The sequence below is a fragment of the Pleuronectes platessa genome, chromosome 10 (assembly GCF_947347685.1).
Source record: "Pleuronectes platessa chromosome 10, fPlePla1.1, whole genome shotgun sequence".
Classification (NCBI taxonomy): Eukaryota; Metazoa; Chordata; class Actinopteri; order Pleuronectiformes; family Pleuronectidae; genus Pleuronectes; species Pleuronectes platessa.
The window spans coordinates 25,833,111-25,860,784 of NC_070635.1; the positions used below are offsets into that span (position 1 = coordinate 25,833,111).

The window sequence follows — 27,674 nt, forward strand, 5'->3', positions numbered from 1 at the left end:
GCCTGGCATCAACATCCACAGCTCCCACCTCAACTGTGTCATCATCGGAGACAACAACTACATGCATGCTGAGCAGATCCACCGGTGTGATGCTTTGACAGAGAATACTCACAGTTAAGAAGCTGGAACCAGAGCATGTTCAGCCCTTTTTGATGAACAAAATAACATTTGACAAACTTTGTCATGTATTGTTCACATATTTTCTGTTAAATAGAGGAATGGATTAACCAACAGACAGTTGTAACACTCTTTACATTACATTTCCATTTAGAGTGACATCAGTGTAAGGATCCAGCACGACGTCTTTGCTCTGGTTTAGATGTGACTTGAAAGAGTCAAAGCAGATGTCCAGATGTCCTGTTTTGTAATATCAGATATTCTGCTCCTCTGTCAGACACAAGGACATTAAGCTGAGAGCAGTTGGAAATTTCACTTCTTAATTTCCCACAAAGTTCTAATGAGTCATCTCTTTGTGACCTAATGAACTTAATGTATTTTATAATGTGTCACTGCAGTGATAAATAGTATTGAAATACTGTGACTAAATCCTTATCATATCATGATAAAGGTGTTGACAATAAAATGTATGACCTATGGTCATTAACAGTAGACTACTTAGTAGTTTTGATTTCTTGCATTTTCATGTATGATATTATTTATGTAATAAAAAGTGTTTGATCTTGCTCAGGTTATACTTTAACAAAAAGTCTGTTCTCAGGACTGTGAATCAATATGCTACCATTGTGCCTGTTGATACTTCCATATACAGTAATGATGATATGATGTTGATATGTTCTAGTGTACCACTGAATGTTTTTATTTGTTACAGGTTTGAAATTAGCAAAAATAAATGTTTAATATAACTATTTCTTCGTTTTTCCTTCTTTGTTCTTCTTGCCTTTCTTGCCTTTCTTGCCTTTCTCTGCTTTTTTAAAACTGCCAAGGCCTCTGCGGACCATGCAGCCTTTCCACCAGGCCTGCAGCTGCAGGGTCAAAGGTCACAGAACAGGGTTTAGAATTAGGGATCAGTACAATGAACAAACAGGACCGAAGGACCTGATAGACCATGATAGTGAGGGTCCAGGATCTGAGATCTGAGTGTGTCTTTACCTTAGTAGCAGCTTTGTCCTCTGCCTCCTGTTGGAGCAGTTTCTCCTGCTCCAGCCTGTCCTCCATCACCAACTCCTCCATCTCCCTGAACTGAACACAAATTAGGATCTATTAGTGATAATCATCCACTGCAGTGAGTGTCCTGTTGAGCATCAGCAGCTCTTCACTGTGTCGTGTTGGGCTCAAGGAGCTGCTCACCCTCCTCCTCATCTCTGACAGTTTGTCCAAGTTCACTGTTCTTTTGCGGCACACGTTGTTCAGCTGCCCCTGCTTGTCCTGCAGCATCAGCTCTGTGCGCTGCTGCAGCTGCTGCAGCTGCAGCTGCAAGCTCTGATCAACAAGAACCACACCAACATTAGACTCAGCTGCAGCACTAGATACATATTAACAACAGTAAGAGAGACAGCATCTTAAGCAAAACATGACTTAAACAACATAAGAACTTGAAGTAAACAACAGGAGAATCATGGAAACCACGAGGGGCCAATTTGTGACCTTTTCATCCTGTGACGCATAAGAAAGAGTAAGAGTTCCTGCTTCGAATTCCAAGTTGACTTGGGTGTCAGTTTGCATGTTCTCCACCTGTCTGTGTGGGTGGTCTCTGGGTACTCCGGCTTCCTCCCACAGACCAGAGACATGCAGACTGGGGTTAGATATTTGAAGACTCTAAATTTTTCTGAAGGTGTGAATGTGAGAGTGAATGTTTGTTTGTCTCTGTATGTTGTGATACCCTGTCTATCTATTCAGGCTGTACCCCACCTCTCGCCCAAAGTTGTCACTCGGACTAAAAATAAAGTGATTAATTTTCAGTTGTCAAAGTTTAAATTGACCTTTATATGAATCTGGAAAAAGGTTTGTGTAGAAATTTGTACACAGAACCTGTCCTCGTTGGGGGGGCATACATCCGCAGTTCAGTTTTCCTCAGTTACATTTTTTTTTGGTGTACATTTTTCCATACTGTGTAAGTTTAAGGGCAGAGGATGTTGCACCTTGTTAAGCCCTTTGAGACAAATTGTGATTTGTGAATACGAGGTGAACAAATAAAATAGATTGATTGACTGATTGACACTAAAAGCTGCAGAAATCCACCCTTGTAATGAATGCTTATGTCATCAGTGGAACTGTGTGTGTAGCTGTGTAGCTGGTACAGTGACCTCTACTGGCACTGAGGTGATTTATGCAGGATTCAGATAAACCACAGCCTCTGAGAAGACAGCACTGGGTTGAGGCATGTATACGAATTTCTCCCAGACGTCACAGATTCAAACAAATGTTAACTGCAGCGAAGCTTATGACTGAGCAGCATTTACACAGTACACAATAATCTGATGTGAGTAGAATTACCTGGTTTAGACGTTGCTGGTAATTGTTTAACCTCTCGTGAACTCTCATATCCTCCTGCTGCTGTTTCTGCAGCATCTTTGAAAGAAGGGAAATAACTGCTAAGATGGCATGAACATTTGAATTTAAATTCGTTATAATTTAAGACCATGCTAAGAGAGGTACAGTATATATCCTCTGAGCTAAAAATGGAGCTAAACAGGAAGATAACAGTTCAATTTGAAAGCATTTGTTTCTGTGGTTGTTTACGGGTATAGGTGTTGTGAACCCAGGCTGCAATGGAACAGGTGGACAACTGGCCCCACCTCCAGCTGCTCCTCCAGCTCCTCCTCCAGCATCTTCTCACCCTTGATCTTCCTCTTCTGTGCCTGTTGGAGCTGCAGCTCAGCGTCTTTCTCCACAATCTCCCTCCAGTTAGCAGCCTGTAATGACTGTTCATCCAGCTGACGCCTGAGGCCTGCGCTGTTCCGGCACAAGTCCTGAGGTGGGGGGTAATGAAAGTTCTGGACACACTGGACTTTCAACAACTTGCAAACTAACAGGTTTAATTCTGTCCTCAAATAAATAATAAATTTGCTTAAATTAATAGATTCACTTTCAGCTGTAGCAGCCATTCAGGCAGACTGCTTTGGTTTTTGGATCTGCTCCAAATTTCTCACCTCATTTTTCTCTATTTTCTGTTGGAGCTCCTTTTGTTGTCTCTGTAGAGTTAGTTTTTTATGCTCCAGCTCCCTCTTTCCCTCTCTTGGTGGAGAGACACACATTATGATACAACACAGACTTCTTCCGTCATGATATTACAAGAATAAAGCCTGTCTCGCTCCTCAGAATAGACAGTTTCTAAATCTATAATGCTTCTTTCCTTTAAATGTCCCTAAAAGCTCTTTTGTACATCATGCACCATTAATCCAAAAGTTAAATATGGAACTTAATCCCAAATCAAAGTTGGTTGAAGGTCAATTAAGTGTGTTTTCTGGATGTAATGTGATGCTAAATGTATGTATCATTTGTGTTGCATGTCTTATTTGTATTTTATATTGCAAATAGAGCTGCAAGAAATGCAAGAAACATCTAATATGTGTGTTTTGATTAATTATTATCAGTATCAATAAACCTTCGCATTTTCTCAGCCTTCTTCCTCTGCTCCTCTTCGTCTACCACCTGAAGCAGAGATGTGTAACTATGCCTCTCCTCCAGCTCCGACTGCAGCTTGAAAGTGTGCTGCTTGATGTATTGACTGCAGAGAGAGACAAAGAGAAATTAGACACAAAAAAAAACGTTTGTGCGATATAATTTTTTTCTGCACCACTCACCAGTCCCTCCTCAGCTTGGTCAGCTTGGCTATCTCCTTAAAAACACACATACACACACACACACACACACACACACACACACACACACACACACACACACACACACACACACATTCATAGCTGGATTCATAGCTCTGGGTTTGGATTTACTTGTTCCTGTTACTTTTTTAGCCTCTTTGGATTGCCTGTTCAGTCATGTTCCTTCTCCCTGTTTTCATTACCCTGCTAATGAGGTTATGTTCTCCTCGCTTTCCATAGGGGGTTGGTTTGTTTGTTATCAACATTATGGAAAAACTACACGACCGATTTAAACAAATCTGGTATATTTTGGAACTGTTTTCTAAAAGCGTATGCAATTGTGCTTGACCTCTTGCACATTGGCAGAGCAATGAGCTCTACTGGGTGTCATTCTAATTATTGGTTGTTTCCCAGTGTTTCCCTTTGATTCCATTGCTGAGTTTAACATGTTTAATTCTTTAGGTTTTGGATGCTCTTGCCATTTTCAAATGCCTTGGGACAGATGTTTGACAGATGTTCTTGTGGAGAGTGAACATGACATCCACACATTGAAGCTCACCTGTGCAGCTCCAGTGCCTTGCACCCTGCTGATCTGCACAGTCAAAATGTGTCCCAGTATGTCCAGCTGGTCTGAGCAGTCCTCCAGCACAGCTGCCACTCTCAGGCTCTGCATCTTGGACAAAGACATCCTGCAGACAATGACCGAGATATTAATCATAGTATCCACTATGTTTCACGCATTGGATTTACACAGACACCGTGTCCACCAATGTCAAGCAACTTAGATGAGTTGCTGCAAACCAAAATAGGATAATACGATGATTCAATGTCACATTAATATCCCGAACTGACTGCGGTCAAGCCAGCCGACACTCGAGTCTCTGTGGTCAAATCAGCCGACACAGAAATTCTACTGCACCTATATACTGATATTTATGGTAAACGCATCCGAACCGCCCAGAACGGGAACAGGGATATTTCAAAGTACTATAAAAACAGTTTGCTCAATAATTCCAGAGAGACACTGATATGACTGTGTTCAGGACCTCTCGGGCTACCCACACACTGAATATCAGACATTTTTTACTGTACAAATTAAGATATTTTTCAAAGTAAAGTCAAACATGTGCCCAATCAAATTGGTTAATTTCTGGATATTTCAAAGTACTATAAAAAGACTTTGCCCAATAATTCCAGGAAGACACTGATATGCCTGTGTTCAGGACCTCTCAGGCTACCCACATACTGAATATCAGACATTTTTACTGTATAAATTAAGAGATTTTCCAAAGTAAAGTCCAACATTTCCCCTGTGGAATACATAATTTCTGGATATTTCAAAGTACTATAAAAAAACTTTGCCCAATAATTCCAGATTGAGACTGATATGGCTGTGTTCAGGACCTCTCTGACTACCCACATACTGAATATTAGACATTTTTACTGTATAAATTAAAAGATATTTCAAAGTAAAGTCCAACATTTCCCCTGTGAAATACATAATTTCTGGATATTTCAAAGTACTATAAAAACAGTTTGCTCAATAATTCCAGAGTGAGACTGATATGACTGTGTTCAGGAGCTCTCAGGCTACCCACACACTGAATATCAGACATTTTTACTGTATAAATTAAGAGATTTTCCAAAGTAAAGTGCAACAATTTGACCGTGTAATACATCATTTCTTGATATTTCAAAGTACTATAAAAAGACTTTGCCCAATAATTCCAGAGTGATACTGATATGACTGTGTTTAGGACCTCTTTGACTACCCACATACTGAATATCAGACATTTTTACTGTATAGATTAGGATATTTTTCAAAGTAAAGTCAAACATGTGCCCAATCAAATCAGTTCATTTCTGGATATTTCAAAGTACTATAAAAATACTTTGCTCAATAATTCTAGAGAGACACTGATATGCCTGTGTTCAGGACCTCTAAGGCTACCCACATACTGAATATTAGACATTTTTACTGTATAGATTAAGAGATTTTTCTAAGTAAAGTGCAACATTTCTACTGTGTAATAGATCATTTCTGGATATTTCAAAGTACTATAAAAACAGTTTGCTCAATAATTCCAGAGTGAGACTGATATGCTTCCAGGGCCGGGTCTAGGCAGGGGCAAGAGGGGGCCTGGCCCCCTCAAATAAATGTTGTGCCCCCTCAAACTAAATAGGGTTAGGGTTAGGGTTAGGCACAATGCCCCCTCAAGATTTGTGGCTGCCCCCTCATACATGCCTGTCTAGACCCGGCCCTTAATGCTTCTATTCCCACTCCTATGACTAGTCCCTTTTCTTGGAATCTGTAACTGTCCTACCCTCTCTTTCAGCCACACCCATATGTAAAAATCAATATTGCCTAAGCGATGTCTTTTCAATTTCTTGATCGCAGCGTGAAAGACTCTCTTTGTATTTGTTAATTATGTTGAGCATTTTTTTTATTATCTTATCCTTTTATAGGGATAATGCTTAGGTTAGATTGGGGTACCCCTTTACACTACAAATAAAACATTTTTTCCTATGAATTATGCTCTGTTCAATTAGTAGTGTTGTATTTTATAATATTTTTTGAATTGGCACCAACTGTAGCTCCTGTGCTCCCTTCGAGCTTGATTATTTATCTCCATTTCACTATTGCAAAACTTGTAAGTACAGGTAATATATAACAAAATACATACATAACGCAAACAATGGAGGAAAAAAATACTTTTTATAAATAAAACACCGGAGTAGTTGTCAAAAGCTTTGTTCTTTATAACAAGGTAAAAATGTCATTTTTTGTATAAAATGGGAACCTAAAAGCTTTACGTAAAAACACAAAACATCACTCAACTGTGATATTAAAACGAAAATAAAATTAGAAAACCTAAACAGCCATGATGCTAAATTGTTTAAGGGGTGTAAAGTCCTGATCAACCCCTTCCTTTTAACCTCATAATTCAGGTGCCATTGTTGGGCCACACCCATCTTCACACTTTGATAGAAAAAAAAAACCTGTAAAGTTTTGTGACTGCATCGTTCACGGATACTATTGGGATGAGAAAATCTGTCCACAGAGAGATAGCAATATAAACACCTGGGGACTTGCACACAGACTCACAAAGTGAAAACAATACCAGTGTTGCTTTTGCAGCTGGTAATACTATGAAAGGCAAAATATGTGTTTTAGGCGACCCTTTCATACACAGACGAAGAAAACAGTGTCACATATAAAAAAAAATGACATAGCACAGACTGATTGTGGAATTATTTTTGACACAGACAGCAATTCCAGTCAGCGGTTTGCACATTTTGATGCTGGGCTGTGTCCATCTGGAGGCACTGGGCATGAAACCACCGGCTACATCTGTCACACTGAATATGTAAAAATTCAAATTTCCCACCTTTAATGCAGACAGAGGTTCATTGCTTAGTAATCATTTCAAATGTTTCACCACACTAGCAGGCTTTATTCATGTTTATAAGCTTTACCATGCTTAAACCAAATGCGACATTGCTGTTGTCATGGTCATATTTCTTCATTGTTATTTTAATTAGTTAACTGTTATTGTCTCTTTGTACCACTGAGAGGAGTTGCACTTAAGTTTCGTTGTACAGCTTTTCAATGACAATAAACGCTTGAATTGAATTGGATGTAGCATGCTGCTGATAAGAGCAAAGAGCAACATTTTGGAGAGACCGTGATGGACAATGAAGAATAAAAATCACCCAAACGTTTTGGTTTGTGTCCATTTGTTAACAGAAAGGAAGTGAACGGACATTTTTATATATCTTTACACCAAAATTGTTGTGTGATTACAACAGGGAATTGAGATTAATACGGATTTGATGGGATTTGTGTGTTGAAATGAATTCACATACTGTCTAACAGAAAATTATAAATGTGAAATACAAGGCTGACAAAGCCACCTTTTTATGAAATCTATGTTTGACTTTACTTTGAAAAATCTCTTAATCTATACAGTAAAAATGTCGAATATTCATTATGTGGGCAGTCAGAGAGGTCCTGAACACAGCCATATCAGTCTCAATCTGGAATTATTGGGAAAAGTATTTTTATAGTACTTTGAAATATCCAGAAATGATGTATTCCACATGGGAAATCTTGCACTTTACTTTGAAAAATCTCTTAATCTATACAGTAAAAATTTCTAATATTCATTGTGTGGGTAGCCTGAGAGGTCCTGAACACAGCCATATCAGTCTCACTCTGGAATTATTGGGCAAAGTATTTTTTATAGTACTTTGAAATATCCAGAAATGATGTATTCCACATGGGAAATCTTGCACTTTACTTTGAAAAATCTCTTAATCTATACAGTAAAAATGTATAATAGTCATTGTGTCGGTAGTCAGAGAGGTCCTGAACACAGCCATATCAGTCTCACTCTGGAATTATTGAGCAAACTGTTTTTATAGTACTTTGAAATATCCAGAAATGAACCGATTTGATTGGGCACATGTTTGACTTTACTTTGAAAAATCTCTTAATCTATACAGTAAAAATGTCTAATATTCATTGTGTGGGTAGCCTGAGAGGTCCTGAACACAGCCATATCAGTCTCACTCTGGAATTATTGGGAAAAGTATTTTTATGGTACTTTGAAATATCCAGAAATGATCTATTACACAGTAGAAATGTTGCACTTTACTTTGAAAAATCTCTTAATCTATACAGTAAAAATGTCTAATATTCATTGTGTGGGTAGCCTGAGAGGTCCTGAACACAGCCATATCAGTCTCCCTCTGGAATTATTGGGAAAAGTATTTTTATAGTACTTTGAAATATCCAGAAATGATCTATTACACAGTAGAAATGTTGCACTTTACTTTGAAAAATCTCTTAATCTATACAGTAAAAATGTCTAATATTCATTGTGTGGGTAGTCAGAAAGGTCCTGAACACAGCCATATCAGTCTCACTCTGGAATTATTGGGAAAAGTATTTTTATAGTACTTTGAAATATCCAGAAATGATCTATTACACAGTAGAAATGTTGCACTTTACTTTGAAAAATCTCTTAATCTATACAGTAAAAATGTCTAATATTCAGTGTGTGGGCAGCCTGAGAGGTCCTGAACACAGCCATATTAGTGTCTCTCTGAAATTATTGGGCAAAGTCTTTTTATAGTACTTTGAAATATCCAGAAATGATCTATTACACAGTAGAAATGTTGCACTTTACTTAGAAAAATCTCTTAATCTATACAGTAAAAATGTCTAATATTCATTGTGTGGGTAGCCTGAGAGGTCCTGAACACAGCCATATCAGTCTCACTCTGGAATTATTGGGAAAAGTATTTTTATGGTACTTTGAAATATCCAGAAATGATCTATTACACAGTAGAAATGTTGCACTTTACTTTGAAAAATCTCTTAATCTATACAGTAAAAATGTCTAATATTCATTGTGTGGGTAGCCTGAGAGGTCCTGAACACAGCCATATCAGTCTCACTCTGGAATTATTGGGAAAAGTATTTTTATAGTACTTTGAAATATCCAGAAATGATCTATTACACAGTAGAAATGTTGCACTTTACTTTGAAAAATCTCTTAATCTATACAGTAAAAATTTCTAATATTCATTGTGTGGGTAGTCAGAAAGGTCCTGAACACAGCCATATCAGTCTCACTCTGGAATTATTGGGAAAAGTATTTTTATAGTACTTTGAAATATCCCCGTTTCCGTTCTGGGCGGTTCGGATGCGTTTACCATAAATATCAGTATATGGGTGCAGTAGAATTTCTGTGTCGGCTGATTTGACCGAAGACGCGCGAGTGTCGGCTGGCTTGACCGCAGTCCGAAACTGACCACAACATGTTGAACAAGTATTTTGTTTATCACAAAGTCTGTACTTTCATCAATCAACGAGTTAACGTCACACTATGATGTTCATATCAACAGTGTGGCTAACTAGTAGCTAACAGCTCACTGTAGCATGATGCAAACTCAACATCTCATTCACAGTAAAACACGATATCAGCACTAACAGATACAAACCAGTCACTCACTTCACTTCAATCCGGAGCAGCCCCCCTCACACTGGGTTAAACCACCTCTGTTAATCCTTCACAAGAAACTGTTCGGTTTGCCAGTTTACATGTTGCTATGGTAACATCCCAGCGCACTAGATTGAAAGGCTGTTTCCTGTCCAGCTGTTCGTTCCCATTTATTCATTTACATCAGACATATGAAATGTGTCACACAGTCACTGACACCACTATTTTTATTTCTTCTTGGATCAAGTGTTAAAATTAAATGTAAAACAAATTAAAGTTGTAAAACGAGGCTTACCTTCTTTTGGGAGTAGGTGGTGCTATCACTACAACTACAAACAGATATTATAGATCTGTTAAGGTAAAAAACACTTGTTTTCTGATAAATTGTTCACCATTGCAACAGTCTAAGACCTTAAAGGAATATATGTCAACTGACACTGTGACATTAAAGCAAACTGACAACAATGAAGTGTCTGCTTATTGATTGCTATGAACTTCTCTTTATACAAAGGCTGGGTGGAGTTAACAGACACAAACAAGGTTTATTCTTTCAACTTAACATATTCAGAGTAATCACCTGAACAACTAAATTCAACAGTGTAGTAAATCGAGGAAAAGTCCATGATGGCACAAGAGATGAATGACCAACAGCTGCTACATTTATCCACTGTACCTTGCGGAGCTGAGGGCAAAGGAGAAGAGCAGACAAGAACTGCAGAAGATGAAAGAAAGGTTCATCATGTACGATGACAACATGCGCCAAGTAATATTGTACAAGAGAAAACAACTGAAGGTGAATGAATGAGTGCTGAGTAGAACAGGAGACGGTAAGGAATATGTTAATAGACACAAGAGTTATTGAAATGCAGGAATCTGACACATGACTTTTAGGAGCCCAGTGAGGAACTGGCGACAATGAAATATGAGAAAAGATGACACTACAATTCTAGAGGCAAGAATCAGAACTCAGAAAGGAGAAAGAAAATCTGCTAAATAAAATCTGGAGCTCTGTGCTGACCTCAATATCCAGCTCTGCGAAACATAGAAGACTCTGCTTAGTTTACACACGGACTGGGGAAAATAACAACCAAGCAAAACCTTATAATGTAAAACAAATGCAAAACAAATAAATATACTTTTCCTTATGTGTCTGGTCCATCACTGAGTAAGCACAATGACTTATTGTGGGTTCACAAACAACATTAGAAAAGTAACAAAACACTTCAAATAGAGCTGGGCGATATGGAAAAACATCTTATCACAATATGTAGTTATGTCGATATCAACATATCGTGATGTAAATCATCAGAAAATAATTTGTTGCCCATTTGTGTTTATGTTCAATGTTTTTCCTATGTACAAACGTTTTTTCTTATGCACTAAACAGATTTGTATTTACTTATAACACCTCATTCAAACCAGTACAGTGAAAAGGTGTATATAATGTACATAATCAGAATTTCTTAAATTAACTTTTTATATTTCTTTTTCACTTTTCTTCCTCATTCTGGCCACCTGCTGCTGTAACAACTGAATTGCCCTGCTGTGTGAATCTATAAAGGTTTATCTTATCTTAACTTAACTTAAATCACCTGCACTGCGGGGCATCCCTCCGCTGGTCAACAAGTGACTCTGCTCCTCTAATGTTTTCTAATCGCTCACACTTACAGCTAACGGAGTTTCTAAGCTGCGGAGCCGAGCTTCTAAGTCGCTAAGCCGAGCCTCCATCGCTACCAACACACTACATTTATTACAAGTACCACTACTGTTAAGGGAGGCAGAGGAGTAGGTAAACATAAGACACTCCGAGCAAGAGAGAGCAGTGGAGCAACAGGGAGAGAGAGAAGACATCGCTGCTATAGAAAAAAATAATAGACAGTTGACAGGTTTTCCAATAGTTTATTGTTGTAGTCATCATCTGTTGCAAACTCTGCAGGGAGTTACAGCTTAAAGGTAATACAGACTTTAAGGTACAAGCTACACTGTGGTACATGCATGATGCCGTCTGTCACACTGAGTTTATTTTCTCCCCCCTAGGACCTCTAACACCTCCCAATCACACGAACTGAACACACTGTTGAGATATCACCGGATCAACACAGACCTGACCTACCAAAAAACCATCATAAACAAAGTATGTACAGTAACAGTAGATGACTGTTCAACATGTGAGTGTGACCATAAAAAAAGGCTAATTTTAAGGCAGAAATATCACAGGAGGAATGTGATGACAGGTAAAATGGATCCAGGCCACAACTCAGGTAATTAATCCTGCATATATGAGACTCTAGATTATGGAGGGAAATCATAAATTAATTATATTACCACTTATTGTATGTATTAAACATGTGTTTTTACTGACAGATGGGTTTCATTAAATGTATATCAGTACAAACACATACAAATTAGGTTTTTTTTTTACATAATAACGCATGTCAGGAGTCTAGTAATGGAGTTAACATTATACATTTATCAATGTAAAAGTATATTTAAGATTAAATGCAAAAATATGCAGATGTTTCATATAAATGATTAAAAGGCAAGTTTGAAAATGTATACATGGTACTGCAGATAATGTTTCTTTTTTGTGGTTCTATGCACATCTGAGAGACACAAATACACAAAATAATGATTCCAAATGAACATACTTCACATTTCTGTTATGTATGTCTGGTTAGGCAACATTAAAAGACAGAAAAACTTCTTTCTGTATCAGCAGCCTTCTCTTTGTGATGGGATCCGACAGTATTGTATCTTTGTCTTGTGCTTCATATCACTGGCTTGAACCGGGCGGGGCTCAGTTGGAAAAAGGTGATGTCATGTACTTTGATCAGTCAGGCTTTAACAACACGAATCAGATGATAGTTGTAGGGTTGTTTTCTCATATAGGGGGCACTGCAACAATTTTCCACATGAAGTTAGTCACTACTGCTGGGTAATATAAAATATTGTTGTTGAGTTGCATTTTGGGATATTAAGCACTTTTAAAGCTTGACCTCTAAAGGCACTAAAATATACAAAGTCTTTTTTGTGGTTCTATGCACATCTGAGAGACACAAATCAGACACAAACTGCATCAGTTTTTACAATATTTTTCATAATGTGTCTCATACAAGTGCCCCACTTGTTCATGTTACACCACCCCCATCCCCAACCCTAGCAACTAAGGAGGTAGAGAGGGCCGTCCACTAACCAGATGGGCAGTGGTTTGATCCAAGGCTGCATCCGTCTGCATTCCGAAATGTCGTTGGGCAAGATACTGAACCCCAATGGACTCCTGACAGGATTTTAAGAATGGCATGTATAGAAATGAATGTGTGAATGAATGAATGTGAATTTTCAAGAAACCTTTGCTTGAGCATAGCTTCTGTAGCTTGAATATTTAACATAGAGAAATGCATCTGATTTGGAATGGAACCACATTTTTAATAACCAGGGGTCGGCCCAGTTTCTTGCAAGTTCACTGCAAACACACAGCAGGTGTAAGATTTAGGAGAAAGAAGTTATATTTGGCACTAATTCTGCATGAATGAGAGAGGATCTTTCTAGATGTGAAGCAAAATAAAACACGTGATGTTTTTTTTCCTAAAAAAGAACAGTGATGCTTTGTAAAACTTAGGAAACAAAAAAGCTTCAAAAATATATAGCTATAAATCCAAAACAAAGGGTGTCCTTTATCGAACAATCATTTACTGTATATATACATGTGTGAAAAAAACTAATTTAAAACCAATATAAAACTAACAGTTTGATATTCCACAGCGTCTGTTGTGTCACCATCAGTTCACAACATGATGTCTATGTCTCCTGCAGTGCAAGTGCCTGAGGACGTCACACACCGGTCCTTCTTCTGTCTTGTGCTTGTTGATTGGAAATGTGAGTTGGGGTGGACCATGCTTTTGTGCGAGCAGACAGGAGCGAGTTCAATCTGCATTGTTCTTGCCTTTTAAGTTAAAAGTCTGTGGTCAGAGTTTAAAGGATCATCTATGATAAAGAAATATAAATCTACAGTAAGTTATTGTCTGGAGGAGCTGTACACGATGATCAGGACACAGCAACAAGACCACACTGTCCAAGACTAAGGTTCACGCCAGCCACTGTAAGAGCTTAATCTTACTGAATTACACATGTACAATAATCATCATATCCAGGGAGTGTTCTAATTGTGCAATCTGAGCTGAGGGCAGCCAGGGAGACGAATGAAGAGTTTCAGATCTCGTTGATTGTTCGTTCAGAGGGCCTGTATTCCTCCCCTCCTCGAGGAGAGGACAAGTAGAAGGATTGGGTCTTGCGTTTTAAGCGAGCCCTCTTGGTGGCAAGAGACAGGCTGTGCTTGCTGGAGGCAATTATGTCAGAGATAAACTTTTTGCAGTCCACACAGACCTCCATGGTGGCCCAGTCCTCTGTCAGCTCCGATGGAAGTTCAAGTTCTTCGTGAGACTTTAAAGAGCCGTGCTTTGAAAACCTGAAGAGAACAGAAACAGGGGAGAGAAAACACACTGTATTTATACATTTTGAATTCTCACCACAGTTTATTTTGCCTCAGTGTTCAAGTATAAAGCAAACTTGACTGCTTGGTAACAATAACAAATAACAATTAACTTACTTATTAAAAACGAGCATATTTTCACACTAAAATGTAGTGATATGCAGAGGTACCACTACTGTACACTACATACCACTGTAGTGTGTTTGTTTTTGTGATTTTTCCATCTCAGTACAAAAGATGGAACTTCTTCTGTTGGACTCACTACATTGTGAAATGATAAAAAAATCTATATCAAAATATCTGTCCCAAAAAAAATTCCTTCTTACCCTGGACAAGCCACAGGCCTCAGCTTTCACTACTATCTTCAATTCATGCAGCTCTTTATTTAAATCAAATTCACTCCCATTATCTTGGGTGGTGGTATAATACTCAACAAGACAAATGTGTCAATACCTAAACAAATGATATCTAAAAGTGCTGCAGTGAGCCATTGATTTAATTCATATATCAGGATTATGACACTGCAAGAATTCCAGTATGGCAAGAAATGACTTGAAATGTCAAATATGAGGTGGCACATAGGGAAAAAACACAAAACTCTATATAATTTTAGGTCAAATGTGCTCCAAGAAAGAAGGGAGCTAAAGCAGTTATTCTGTTATTACTAAAAACTTAATTATATTTTACCCGGTCAACTATTATTTAGCTCTAACATACAGAGTTACATAATTTTGTTCATACATTTACAACTTTCTTGTTGATATCATAATGAAATGACCACGGCTAAAATATCTGTGGGTGCTATCAGATTTTTTATTGGTGAATAAAAATGTAACTTTCTAGTCTGGTATTTTAACATTTCATCCACTAGACGTCAGTGACAATGTGCTGTAAGCTGAGGGTACAAATTGGATGAGGAGACAGTGGAAAGTTTGTACACAAAGTCCTGATTTACAGCCCTAATCTCTTTAATATTCTTTGGTAGTTTCTGCTAATTTTTGTATATGAATTAAAAAGATTGTGAGTATTTTGAGTATTTTTCACTCTTGAGATTGATCTACAAACATACTGTAGCAGTCAGAGTAATGAGAACAGCAACTTTTTATCCAGATCAGAATATTAATTCCTCTGTTGTGAGTCTGAGTGAGTAAATATCTGTGTTCATGGCTCTTACTTGGACATGGTCTTCTGGATGCTGTGGCGCTGGGGGCTACTGGAGGATCTCTCCGATTTTGCAGCAGCTGCTGCTCCAGCAGGTTTTGCAGCTCCTTTAGGTGATCCTATTGTTGCCCTTTTCACAACAGGGGACGGCGCAACTGCTTCCTCCACTGACGTCCCCGGCCTTTCGTCCACAGTGAGCCCTTGTCCCACAGCAGCCATGGCAGTTATCCTCTGCCTCGGGAGTGTTTTGGTCGAGCCAATGGAGTAGATGGGCAAACTGGAATAAGGTTTGGATGGTAGCCGCATCTGTCAGAGGAGGAAGGCATGAATGTAATAAATGAGAAACAATACTGAGGAAAATCATCCTTTGTTATGAAACCTCATGTTCTCACGTCACAACTCAGAGAGTTATTCTGTAAGATTTACCTTTTTACAACACTGTGAGCAGACAGGCCTGAAAAAGAGAAAGAATAGGAAGTGTTGAATAAAATTATTCATCCTTTCTAAGATTACCTACATACAATTTTGAAAACTTTTGAGATAAAGATTTCAAATGTTTTACTTTTTGCAAAACTGGCAGATGTAAGACCAGGTGAAAAGGGAAAACCTTTTGGTTCGACAACAGAAGCAGAGCTATAAGAAAAAATATTAGAACAAAAATAAATAAATGCAGACATTCAATAATGTGATAATATAAATTTGTTGACACTAGAAATCACATTCTTCGTATCTCCGAGGGAAAATATATTTGCTCTTTCACTTTTAGCTGAGTGCAATTCAATCAAATCAGTGTTACTACCATTAGTGAGTCAGCCATGTTGACTTGTTTTATACTTTAAAGTGTGTTGTACAAGTTACCTTTCCTTTCTTCATAGCGGTGTAGATTTCTTTGTACTGCTGGAACTTCTCCAGCTCCGCCTTGACCAGCACCTGTCTGATGTGCATCACCTCCTCCACCGTTAGAGACAGACACTCCACAGGGAAACAGAACTCCTCCTGCAACAACAGAACACACACACACACACACACACACACACACACACACACACACACACACACACACAAGGACTCGTGGTTATCATTCAGTCCACAAGCAGGGTTTCTGTACAGTGACTCTATGGAGCTAAATCTATGCCGTAACAAAAAATGATTCACAAATTCCCCACCATTCACTTGCAAACACAGTGTTGTTTGCAAATACAAAACACCATTACAATTTTTTTCGATTGCATAAACAGTCAAATCAAAATGTATTACACAATTAGAAGCTAACATTGTGCTTATAGTGGTGCAGATCTTGGCCCATGTTTTCCTCCTTGAGTGTCAGGTTTTGATAATTGTGTAATACTTTTGATTGTAGTGTTTATGCAATCGAAAAAAACTGTAAGTCATATGAAACGTATGGTATAACAACATACAGTTTTGATAAATGAGTGTATAGTTTTTACAAGAGTGTTTTATTTTTTAAAGGATCTGAGGTGTTTTGAAAATTGGGTGTGTGGTTTGAAAAACCGGGCCCTGTTTTAAAAATCGTGCTTAAGCAATCGCGAAAAACTGTAACAAAATAATGCATTTTGTTTTGTAAACACAAAACACATCCGACAAACAAATACAGTACTTGTTTCTAATAAATTATGCTTCAGAAACAAATAGCCTTCCACATTTCATCAAGTACAAAAAAATAAATCCCAAAAGCACAAGAAAAAATGTGTCCTACATGTACAAAAATAAATCTTACATGCTCATGGAACATTGTACTTCAGAGGAGAGTGAAATACTGGATCTACTTTCAGAAGCAGAACTTCCAACGAATGCCTACATCGCTCTATTCCTGTTGGATGTTTAGATAAGCAACTGTCTGCTCATTTGCCAACATAACCTAATCGCTGAGTTATAGTAAGGGTTTTGTGTACAGCTTGTTCTACTGCCCTCAAGTGGTAAAACAATCAAATGTATTCAATTAAAAGTTAATAAAGATTTTTTCTAATGAGGCTGCTCATAAAATGGAAAATCCACTGACTTTATGCCAGGGGCCGATTTAGGGGCGAGGCTAGTGGGGCCCCTGAAGTGCCCCCCAACCCTGTCAGTTGTCTTAAATATAATTAATGATGTGTGGCTTAAATAAAAAATATAGTAAAAGAAAAAGAATGGTTTAAATGTGCTTCTTACTCAGTCAAGAATTGTGCATGGATGTTGGACAATTGTCCCCCTGTGTTTAAATTCTGGCCCATTTATGGCCCCTGATTCAGAAAACTCCAAGATCTGCCAATGATTTTACACCTTACTGTTGTTTTAATAATCAGGTCAATCAGCCTATGTGTGCTTTGTAAATCTGAGAATATAACTGTGATAATGTCATCAATATCGTATTAGTACACATCATGAGGTACTGATAGATGTACTTCGATCCCTGCTAAACATCATGACTCCTGACAGTTTGTAAAGGCAAGAGCGGGCATGATGCATCAGACAGTTTCAAATAGAATTTTTGGAATAATGGTGAAAAAAATGACTTAAACAGTGTTTAAGTCATAAACAAAAATAAACAAAATAGACAATTTGATTTATTTTTACAATCAAATTAGATGAGATGTAGTTGCAGATACCTACTTTAATTAGACTGTTAAAATGTTACCAAAGGCTGTGAAATTAAGGAATTTGACCAAAGCAGCATTCAGCTCTATTGTAGGAGAATGGTCACTATCGAAGCAGGAAACATTAGGAGAGGATGGGCAGCTAAAGACTGACAAACCTTATATCTGAGTGTCATGAACCGATGGAAATTCAAAGAAAATGATAACAGACGATAGTGTCTTGTGTTTAGTTTAATCCCTCTTCATTTCCCTCTCTGGTCACCCTCTGATGTTCCTCCTTATCCACCACACTTTCCATTTCCCCCTCTATTTATCTGTCTTAGTGAGTTACTGGACAGAATCATTCTGACCAATCCATCCCAGGCTCCAGTTCCTTAAAAAAGCCCATTTTATTGCTGATGCATTGTGGGAGTTTTTACTGATGGTTTTTAATTCACTTTTCAAAATATGTTTGATGGTGTATAAGGACATGTAGGTAACGATGTCTGACTCACCAGAGACCTGGAACTCTGTCTGGAAGGTGGCAGAAACTGTCGCACGTTGGTCGGGGTTTCCTTCTCGATGGAGTGTCTCCTCTGGGGGGTCTGACGCCTCTCTGGCTGAGGTGTGGAGGAGATGGGAAGGAACATGGGGGGAGCTGGTGTCCATAGACAAAACAGAAGAGAGCAAAGAAGGCGGCTTAGGTGGGAGAATCCCCTGACTCGTTAAATCAGGGCTCAGGTACAGAGGTACAGAGAGAATAGAGAAGTAGAATTACCGGTCTCAGGCCAAATACATATTTTCACAGACTTATATGAAGTCACTGTGGTCTTGATTGAGAGAGGCGGTGGACTAGTGGCAGAAACTTGGACTATGGGCAGAAAAGGTCTCTGGTTCTCCACAGAGAAACAACAAAAAGACTGATCGGTCCAAAAATCTAAGTTGATTCTCCCTACCCTGTCTAGTGCCCCTGAGCAAGGCACCTTACTCCCCCAACATCTGCTCCCCGTGCACCGTACATGGCTGCTCACTGCTCTGTCTGTCCTTCCCCAGATGGGTTAAAAGCAGAGGTTAAATTTCCCTACCTGCATTACTGTGCCTGTGCATGTGTTTGGGACAAATAAATGTATCTTAATCTTAATCTTTCACCTTCAACCACCAAAATCGAATTATTCCATCTCACCTTTGACCACCAAAACCATCTGTAAGTTAAAATGAATGTTTGTACCACATATGATATCTCAAGAAGGTATTCTTGAGATATCATATGTGGTTTAAGTTGAGGAGGTGACTGAGCTGTAACAGGGAAGTATTTCCTCACTCACTTTTCTTCCCCAGCACCGACTCCGGCGATGTATCATCCATCACAGATGTGGCCATACTGGAGCTGCTGGCTGATATGTGCCCAAAAATCTCGTCCTGAATATGTTGAATACACAAGCAGCTCACTCATTACTTACTCTGCACATACAGGATGCAATGTTTCCAAAAAATCCCCCACACACACAATCCAAGCACACCGACGCATAAACACACAAACTCATAACACTGACATCAGAGTCTGAGCTGGTAAGCTCGGAGAGGCTGGGAGCCTTCAGGAGCCTTTTCCTCTGAGGTGCAGAGTGACATCCGGAGGGCTCTGGTCTGGGGGAAGCTGTTCCGTTGCTCAGAGACAGAGAGCTAGACGTCCTTCTGCCCATGTACGGACTAAACTCATCTGTTCAGGGCCACACAAGAGACAGTTATTTAGATATAGACAGAGAAAAACACTTGAGATGAATCTCAACTCTTCACACGATTCCTTGCATCTTTAGACGTTTTTTCTTAAAAATCAACCATGAATGTTGCGTCCTCCCACATAGATTTTTTTCAGTTAATGTGTGAATTTGATGTAGGATGATAAGATGCAATGAATACTGTTGGAGAAGACTGATATCCATCCCAAGTGAAAAGAGGTCAGGAATGGTGAGTTAAGTTGGTCTGAGGGGAGGCAAAGGAGCAGGCTGGTGTTACACACGGAGCATGGAGGCGTCTTTAATGAAATGTATTTTGGACTCTAAACTCCCTAAACAGGATTCTTCCTGCAGACAACCAAAGATAAACTCTTGAAATCAAGTCACTAACAGGGTCACTGAGCCCTGAATCAATTCAAGGTAACGAACCACCTATCAATTTCCTTCCTCTTAACTGTGATTTCTGGGAGCCCAAATGAACAGAAGAAACAACCTGAAAAGAGGGTTTTAGAGGGAGGCAGGGAGTGTGGGAAGGGGAGACAAGCAATTGCTACACCAGACAGATAAAGGGCCACGGCTGATAGGATCTGTAGGATCCTTCAAGTCTCTTCTCCTTGCGGGAAAAGCAACGACATGAGCTCATTGTCTCAACAGGCGCTAAACTAGAGCTGTGTCTTTGCCTTGTTTTAAAATTCACTGAAACCCAAATAGAGTAACTATCATTAGCCATAACTGTACACTTTACCTGCATCTTTACCAGAACTTAGCATTCAAATATTCAAGTAGAAGAAATATTAGTTCACAGCCAGGGAGGCAGACAGACAAGGCCGTTGGGTTACAGGTGAACGAGGCCTTTCTAAACCAGAGCAGCGCTCATACTTTACCTGTTCCTGCACGGAACAAATCCTGTGGCATACTGCGAGTTTTGCCAAAACCTAAAAGGGGACAGCTCCTTCATTACGATAACTACAAAAGCATTCCATTATGAGCCTTTGCTGTCATAGACACCGATGATCTGTGATGACCAATGCAGTCCAACTCTCAGCAAGATATCGTAAAAAAAGCTCATTTCCCCAAATGTTTAACTACTCATCAAAAGTGTTGCAACCTTGATAGTCCAGTGGATAGTCACACCATGACCATCATACAACGAAACAATGTGATCGCTCATAAAGAATTGGGCGACGGAAGCTAAAATCATTTAGCAGAGTTGGTGCAAACAGTAATGTGGGTATGGCCCTCATCAGGTCCGTTGAAGTGTGTGTGGGTATGTTCAATCTCTCTATTAAAGAGTAACATAGTAAAGGAGAATCAAACTGCTCTCTCTGTACAAGAGTGAACAATTATAGAAGAAACTTTTTACACACACACACACATACACACTATTGGACAGCATGAATGAGAGAGGGTGAGGCAACACAGATTGTGGTGTGATGAGAGACACTGGCTGCAGTAGAAAGGAAGGTGGATAACTGCAGGTCGGAAGTGTGCTCAGGTTGTGTACTTGCAGTTGTGTTTGTGTTTTGACTTTGCTTGGTGTATTGAGATTTCTGTGTTTGTGCTCTGTGTTTCCATTCCTTGTGTGTCTCTGCCTAAGGTTAGAGACTGTCTTGTGATCTATTATGTTGTCATGGTTCCTGTTTTATTTAGAATTTTCTTTCCATGTGTGTCTTTTTTGATTTATTTCCTGTCTTTGCCTTTTTTTCCTCCTTTGTTTTTTATCTGCCCCCTCTTGATTAGTTTTACCTGTGTCTTGTTAGCTTGTGTATTTAATCACCGTGTTTCCCCTATGCTAGTTCTTCTCATCAGTTTGTCTGAGAGTGTTTCTCTGGATTTCATCTTATTATTCCTTGTGTGTTTGAACTACTTCATTTTTAAGTGTTTTGGGACCTTTGACTTTACTTTGGACTGCCTTACTGTGAAGTGGAACAACCAAGTTATAAATAAAGAATTAGTTTGATCTATCCTCGTAAGTCATCAGCCTTTTGGTCCTCACCTTACTCTGGACGAGAGAGATAAGTCTTATCTCCTCATTTAGCAAATTCAGATAATATTAGAAGTTATAGGATCCCCTCTTTTGACAAAACACCATGGGCAGTGAGGCGTGCACATGCAATGAAACTTGCCCATACTACTTAACAATAACAATCAGCTCACTGTCTGTTATTTTGTATGAATAAAGAGATACATACAAAGGATCAGCAACACATTTCTTAGCTCTAGAGCCAAAAATATATATATTATGTGTAATGTAATGAGATTAATCACATTCTAGCTTTAGAAAGTACATGACTCCTGAAGACTCACATTAGCTTCAGTTGAACTTGAGACTATGTTTTAATAGAGTACTGTGTGTCATTGGCAGAGAAATTGGTGTGTGACTGAATTTCTTCATAGCCAGCAGGCTTTTTAAAATGTTATCTTGTTTAAAAAAGTATGTATCATTTATTTATTATAAACTGTTATTTTCGTAAATTTTACTCCTTAATTTTGTGGATGTAAATGGACAAATTTGACAACTGAGTATATTGAGCAGTATGTCAAATATCCAGTATGTATCTGTTTTCCCCGTGTAAACAAAGAGGGTATCACATGTACTTAGTGTAACTGAAAATCCTGTGTATCCACTTTGTTGGTCAAATGTGTCACTCATCACTTTGTTCTCTCCAGTGTCTCATCCTACTACTGACCTGTGTCTCACATCATCACAAGGCTTCACCTCCACACAAAGCAGGCAACCATCACCAACCACTGAAGCATGACGTGTGTGTGTGTGTGTGTGTGTGTGTGTGTGTGTGTGTGTGTGTGTGTGTGTGTGTGTGTGTGTGTGTGTGTGTATGTGTGTGTGTGTGTATGTGTCTGAGCTAGGAAAGCAGATGAGCAGCCACAACAAGGAGGTTTACAGAAAGTCATGAAAAAAATTATTTAAAAAAAGCCAGGTAAGCAGCGAGGAAACTTTACCTGACGCATCAAAACTGAAAGACATGCTAAGTGGCCGAATTACTGCAAGAAGAAACAATCATGGCATAGTAGAGTTATTGCTGTGGAGGAGGTAAATTAAGGCAGGACTTATAAATTCAACATGCTGATAGTCTACATTCAGATCACTGAAGTATAATCCCTTTCAGGATGGTAGATAATAGCATTTCAAATAAGCCACAGCCAATGGTGAGAGATAAGTGACATTCAGAAACAGTAGTTGTTTTAGTACAATTAGTGGTCATGGAATTGCAGACACTTAGCATTATTATTCATGTACAATTTTCACTGTATTGCACACAATATAGTCAACAAAACAATAATGTGCATTTGTTGCAATGCAAATATGATAAGTTAGGCAGAATTAGCTATAAGAGCAAAGAGCAGAGGTGCAAATAAAAGTGGAGCAAAGTGTAAATAAACTGAAGCATAAAGCTTAAAACAATGAAGGTAAAAGATATTTCTTGTATTTAGTCGATTTGCACATGATGCCAAGCAGATGCAAGCATCATGTGCAAGAGAGAGATAGAGAGAGAGAGAGAGAGAGAGAGAGAGAGAGAGATAGAGAGAGAGAGAGAGAGAGAGAGAGAGAGAGAGAGAGAGAGAGAGAGAGAGAGAGAGAGAGAGAGAGAGAGTGTGTGTGTGTGTGTCACATAACAAGAACAGTGACGAAGACTTGGCGAGTTTCCTTACCCAGCCTTCCTCTGCGGACCTGATCAGGTGACACAGGTCGCAGTTTCCTCTCTGCTTTGATTTCCTCCAGGATCCGCTCATGCAGGGTTGGAGGATGCTGAGTCTGTGGCTTCAGTTTGCGAGCTGACGCCTAGCACAGAGGATGATGGATAAAAGAAAAATACGTGAAGACAGTTCGTGAGTAAGTTGTGTGAAAGAAATCAATGACACTAACAAACAGCTAAATCCAGCAGGCCCGCTCCTCAACCGTTACCAAGAGTTCAGTCCCATGATTGTAGGATTCATATCATATTCATATTTAGACTGTAATGAAGCTTCATGTAGAAAGCTGCAACATTCTTGCTTCACTAGAAAGGCTACAGTGGTTTTAAGAAAGCTGCAATATAAAGAATGGAGTGTCCTCCAGTCGGTTGTCGATGCATTCAGCTGATTATGACCCATAGTTTTCTTATTACATTACATGTAGTAGCTGTTTTACTTATGACAGCAATAAGGTCTTTGCTAAGCCTGGGCAACACTGGGTTAGCACCTGACGGCTACATCGCTGATCTGCTGTATCTCACAGGTCTGTTGTTCAAACAGGTTGAATGTCTGCTGCATGTCTGCAGTGGAGCTGCTACATTGGTTTCTGGTATGATCACTGTATTTGCTCAAATAAAAGTAGCACTTCTAGAAGAGCAAGCGTGGCTCACGTGCCTAAGACGCACCTCTTACATAGGCAGTGGGCCACGCTAATAAAAATACCACTCTAATAAAAATACTAACAACTTTTTGAAACTAACACTTAAGTAGCACTTAAATGACACTTACTTATAGCCCTTTGTAGTTTTGCTTTATTTTGAAGAAGTTGTACTTTCTTGATTCTTGTTGTCCTGGGTCTGTACCCTCGGGGTTGAATGCACTTATTGTGAGTCGCTTTGGATAAAAGCGACAGCTAAATTAAATTAAATGTAACATCATCTTGCTAATAGAGAGTGCACTATTTCTATATGTATATTTTCAGGTCTTCATTGGCTCTGCAGGGACAGTGCCGGATCCAATATCATATTAAATCTACTGGCTTTATTTACTCACAGGGTTGAGAGGTGGTCTGGACCTGATAAACTCCAGGATGACTTCATGAGCACTCTTCTTTAACCTAGGTGGGATGTCTCCATTCACCTAAAACAACAGAACAGGGTTTCACATGTTCTTGTATTAGGTAATTGTGTCATTTATAATAAATACATGAATGAAAATTGTCCATCAAAATGTTGTGTGACAACAGTACAAACCTGAAATATATTCAACTGAAAATGATACAACACAATAAAAGGCAGCAAATTCTCACAATAGAGCAGTTGTTTGATTTACTTATACAATTCACAGAATTTTCTGCTACACCCTCAATTATCTTGTGCCTTCATTCAGTCTCGCTGTTATGTGTAGAAGATATGAACATGTGATGGGGAGAGCATTGTTGTACTGCCTTTATAGAGGACGTCACAGAGCTGAATCAGCATGACGGGAAAGATGCCGACGCAGTCACACGACTCTGAAACTGCATGCTATATTAAAATCGAGTTTCTATGCCGGCTTTGTTTGGCTTAACGTAAACAAGTGAAGACAATCTATTGAGGTGTCTTCTTAACAGCAGCATAATGGGATCTTTGTTTGATGGGGATCTGGTTGTTGATTTGTTCATCTGCATCAAATAAAAAACTGGAGCCTCAAAGTGTTGAATGTCCGTGCATCATTAAAATTACAAGATTGTCGTGATCCTACCCCTGTGTTAAGCTTTTAAAACACTTTTGATTTGTATTTGCATGTATTTGTAAGGCTGGCTGTGGCTCAGGGGTAGAGCGGTTGTCCTCCTGCCAGAAGGTCGGCAGTTCGATCCTCAGTCTTCCCCCTCTGCATTTCTTTAACAGTGCCTTTTGCCTCTGACTTTTGGATACCACTGCCTTACTGACTGCTAATAGCTTCGCCCTATTTTTAACTCAAATTAAAGACTGTTCATTGGATCTGTCCTTGTCTATTGAAAGCGTGACTCAGAGGGAATGTTCAGCACTGTGTTGGTATCTAACACAGCATTTCTGCAGCCTGTAATCATCATGTAAGAGTTGCAAGTTTTTCAAAGCAATTTTTCCTTAAACTGAAATATGGCATTAGCTTCTGTGTATTTGTGTGTGTGTGTGTGTGTGTAAGTGTGTGTGTGTGTCTGTGTGTGTGTGTGTGTGTGTGTGTGTGTGTGTATGGTCAGAACCCGACACTAACCATGACTTTGCGTAGCTTGAAACGTTGGAACCTGATGTCATCCATGAGCATCTCATAGGGAGTGAGCTGGTACTCGATAGGCAAAGGGTTGTACTGGCGCTCTTGCACCTTCTTTAGCTTGACTCCTTCACGTAGGGTCCTCATCACCTGGACCCAGAACCGAGCCTGACGGAACAAGAAAAGGGCAGCATGGAAGAGGAAAAGTCAAAAATAGCTTGTGACCCTTTGGATACGAGTATACACAGTGGCAGTCATCTGGGCTCTGACCTCTGTGCACACAGAATAAGGAGGGTTCATGAAGGGGTGTGGTTCTATCCATCTCAACATGCTTCCAAGTTTTTTTTTTATCAATGCCCATTCAGAGTGATACATGCATTCATAAACATGCAGCTATGAACTATCTTTGATATGACACCAAACCGACCCAATCAATTGAACCTGGAGGTCATAGGACAGGAGACTTGTTGCCTACCCAGTCAGTGTTCTGCAGTTCGTTCAGGTCACGGCTGGATTCCTCTGATGACTCTGCCTCCATTTTACGGAGGTTCTGGTAAAAGAGACAGAGACATAGGATATAAAACAAGAATCAAGCAGAATAATTATTGCCCTGTTGTAGTTACAGTCTACAAAGTCATTAAACCTTTATTTTAGCTCCTAAATACAGTGAGGTAATTTATAATAGAGCCGATCTCTTCTATGTTGGGAAGGGGAGGGTGAGGTGAGGGGTATTCACCTGCAACATGCAATGTCACCAATAGATTTCACTAAATTTTGTTTACATTCTATAAATTAGGCTTAACACTACTAGCCCTAAAATGTAAAGTCACTTTGTATCTATATGTGTTTAAAGCTATAAACTCATATATGTTCCTTTTTCAGTGTAGACAGACCAGTATACCTCATGGGAGCCAAAGCTTTATGAGGAAACACATAATTTCTGAGGTCCTAGTTAAGTTTAGGGGTAAGATATGAAATGTGTAGCCTGGATGCCAGACAAACTTAGCCCCGCCCACAACATTTGAGGTCGGGAAGTTCGGTCTGGAGTCGCTCCGTTGGGGAGAAATTATGCCCGAACAGAAACTGTTCGGACCAATCAGATTGTCAGGGCGGGCTTTATACGATGATGGACAGATGATCAACAGTAACTTAATCAACCACGTCATCAAAGTGCGCTTGGGTTGAATTCGTTTTCAACAAACATGCCTGCCGCTGGAGAGCTGAGATGTGTAGATGCTGCCATTGAGTCTGTTTTAGAAGACATCGACAGCGCATTCATTTTGAAAGAGGAATAGAGAACGCGGAGGCGATGCCAGAGCACCGCGCTAATCCCTATCGCGCCGGCGCTTGGCTGTTCACACCGGACGCTGAAGCGACGCTGAACCGACGGGCAGCGCTAATAATATCACCCGTTGATCCAGTAGTATTCAAGCATATACTTACTTATTGCTCCAACATTAAGCAACAGCATCCTAACATTTGTCTTTTTTGGTGTTGTCTTTATACAACATGTTCCGAGGATCATACAACTCACTGTACTTCTCCACTTCAATTATTAATTTAATTTCATCCATGTTGAAGAACTTCTCCGCTGTTTGCTCCGTTAAATGTCGGGTGTCGAGGGTAAATTACGTATTCTCCACTCAAGCCTATGTGGAGAATACGTAGCCCCCCCCCCCCCCCCCCCTCTCTCTTTTTATCTTTATCACTGCTTGTGTGGCTGTAGTGGATGGGCAGAGGGGGACATTTAATAATGTCATTGGTAAAATTAAAACTCCAGGACAACAGAAGGGGAATTCAAAGTATGGGATGCATATTTGATCATTTATAGCATATAAAATAAGTCATCAATATCGTTTAAAATAATTTTTCAGTGTGTTTCCTGGCGCGATACGCTCGTGTCAAGCGCTAAAAATAGACTCGACGCCGAAACGATCGCTGCACGGCGCTAGGCAGCCTTGGCGCAGCGCGGCGCTTCAGCCTCCGGTGTGACCGGCACAAAG

The 27,674-nt window shown here is 39.4% G+C and overlaps 2 protein-coding genes across 2 annotated transcripts in view; both read right to left on the reverse strand.

Annotated features, from left to right (window-relative positions):
* Positions 1-621: 621 nt before the first annotated feature.
* iqcg (IQ motif containing G) lies at positions 622-9,903 on the reverse strand. The gene is made up of 10 exons (XM_053432777.1): positions 9,803-9,903; positions 4,342-4,471; positions 3,765-3,799; positions 3,566-3,688; positions 3,111-3,195; positions 2,757-2,930; positions 2,455-2,529; positions 1,309-1,440; positions 1,111-1,200; positions 622-983 (listed from the first exon to the last, which is right to left on the reverse strand). The coding sequence occupies exons 2-10, from the start codon at positions 4,468-4,470 to the stop codon at positions 864-866; spliced, it is 963 nt and encodes a 320-aa protein (XP_053288752.1). The 5' UTR covers position 4,471; positions 9,803-9,903; the 3' UTR covers positions 622-863.
* Positions 9,904-11,823: 1,920 nt separating this feature from the next.
* Positions 11,824-27,674, reverse strand: part of spire1b (spire-type actin nucleation factor 1b) — a 44,459-nt gene continuing 28,608 nt past the window's right edge. The window contains exons 5-17 of the mRNA XM_053433712.1: positions 26,147-26,221; positions 25,675-25,839; positions 24,493-24,579; positions 23,419-23,548; positions 20,631-20,681; positions 19,567-19,730; positions 19,339-19,432; positions 18,529-18,671; positions 16,299-16,436; positions 16,003-16,073; positions 15,867-15,894; positions 15,454-15,746; positions 11,824-14,255 (exon numbers count right to left, since the gene is read on the reverse strand). Of these exons, the coding sequence (XP_053289687.1) occupies positions 14,000-14,255; positions 15,454-15,746; positions 15,867-15,894; positions 16,003-16,073; positions 16,299-16,436; positions 18,529-18,671; positions 19,339-19,432; positions 19,567-19,730; positions 20,631-20,681; positions 23,419-23,548; positions 24,493-24,579; positions 25,675-25,839; positions 26,147-26,221 (1,695 nt within the window). The 3' untranslated portion in view covers positions 11,824-13,999. The remainder of the gene's footprint in view (positions 14,256-15,453; positions 15,747-15,866; positions 15,895-16,002; positions 16,074-16,298; positions 16,437-18,528; positions 18,672-19,338; positions 19,433-19,566; positions 19,731-20,630; positions 20,682-23,418; positions 23,549-24,492; positions 24,580-25,674; positions 25,840-26,146; positions 26,222-27,674) is intronic.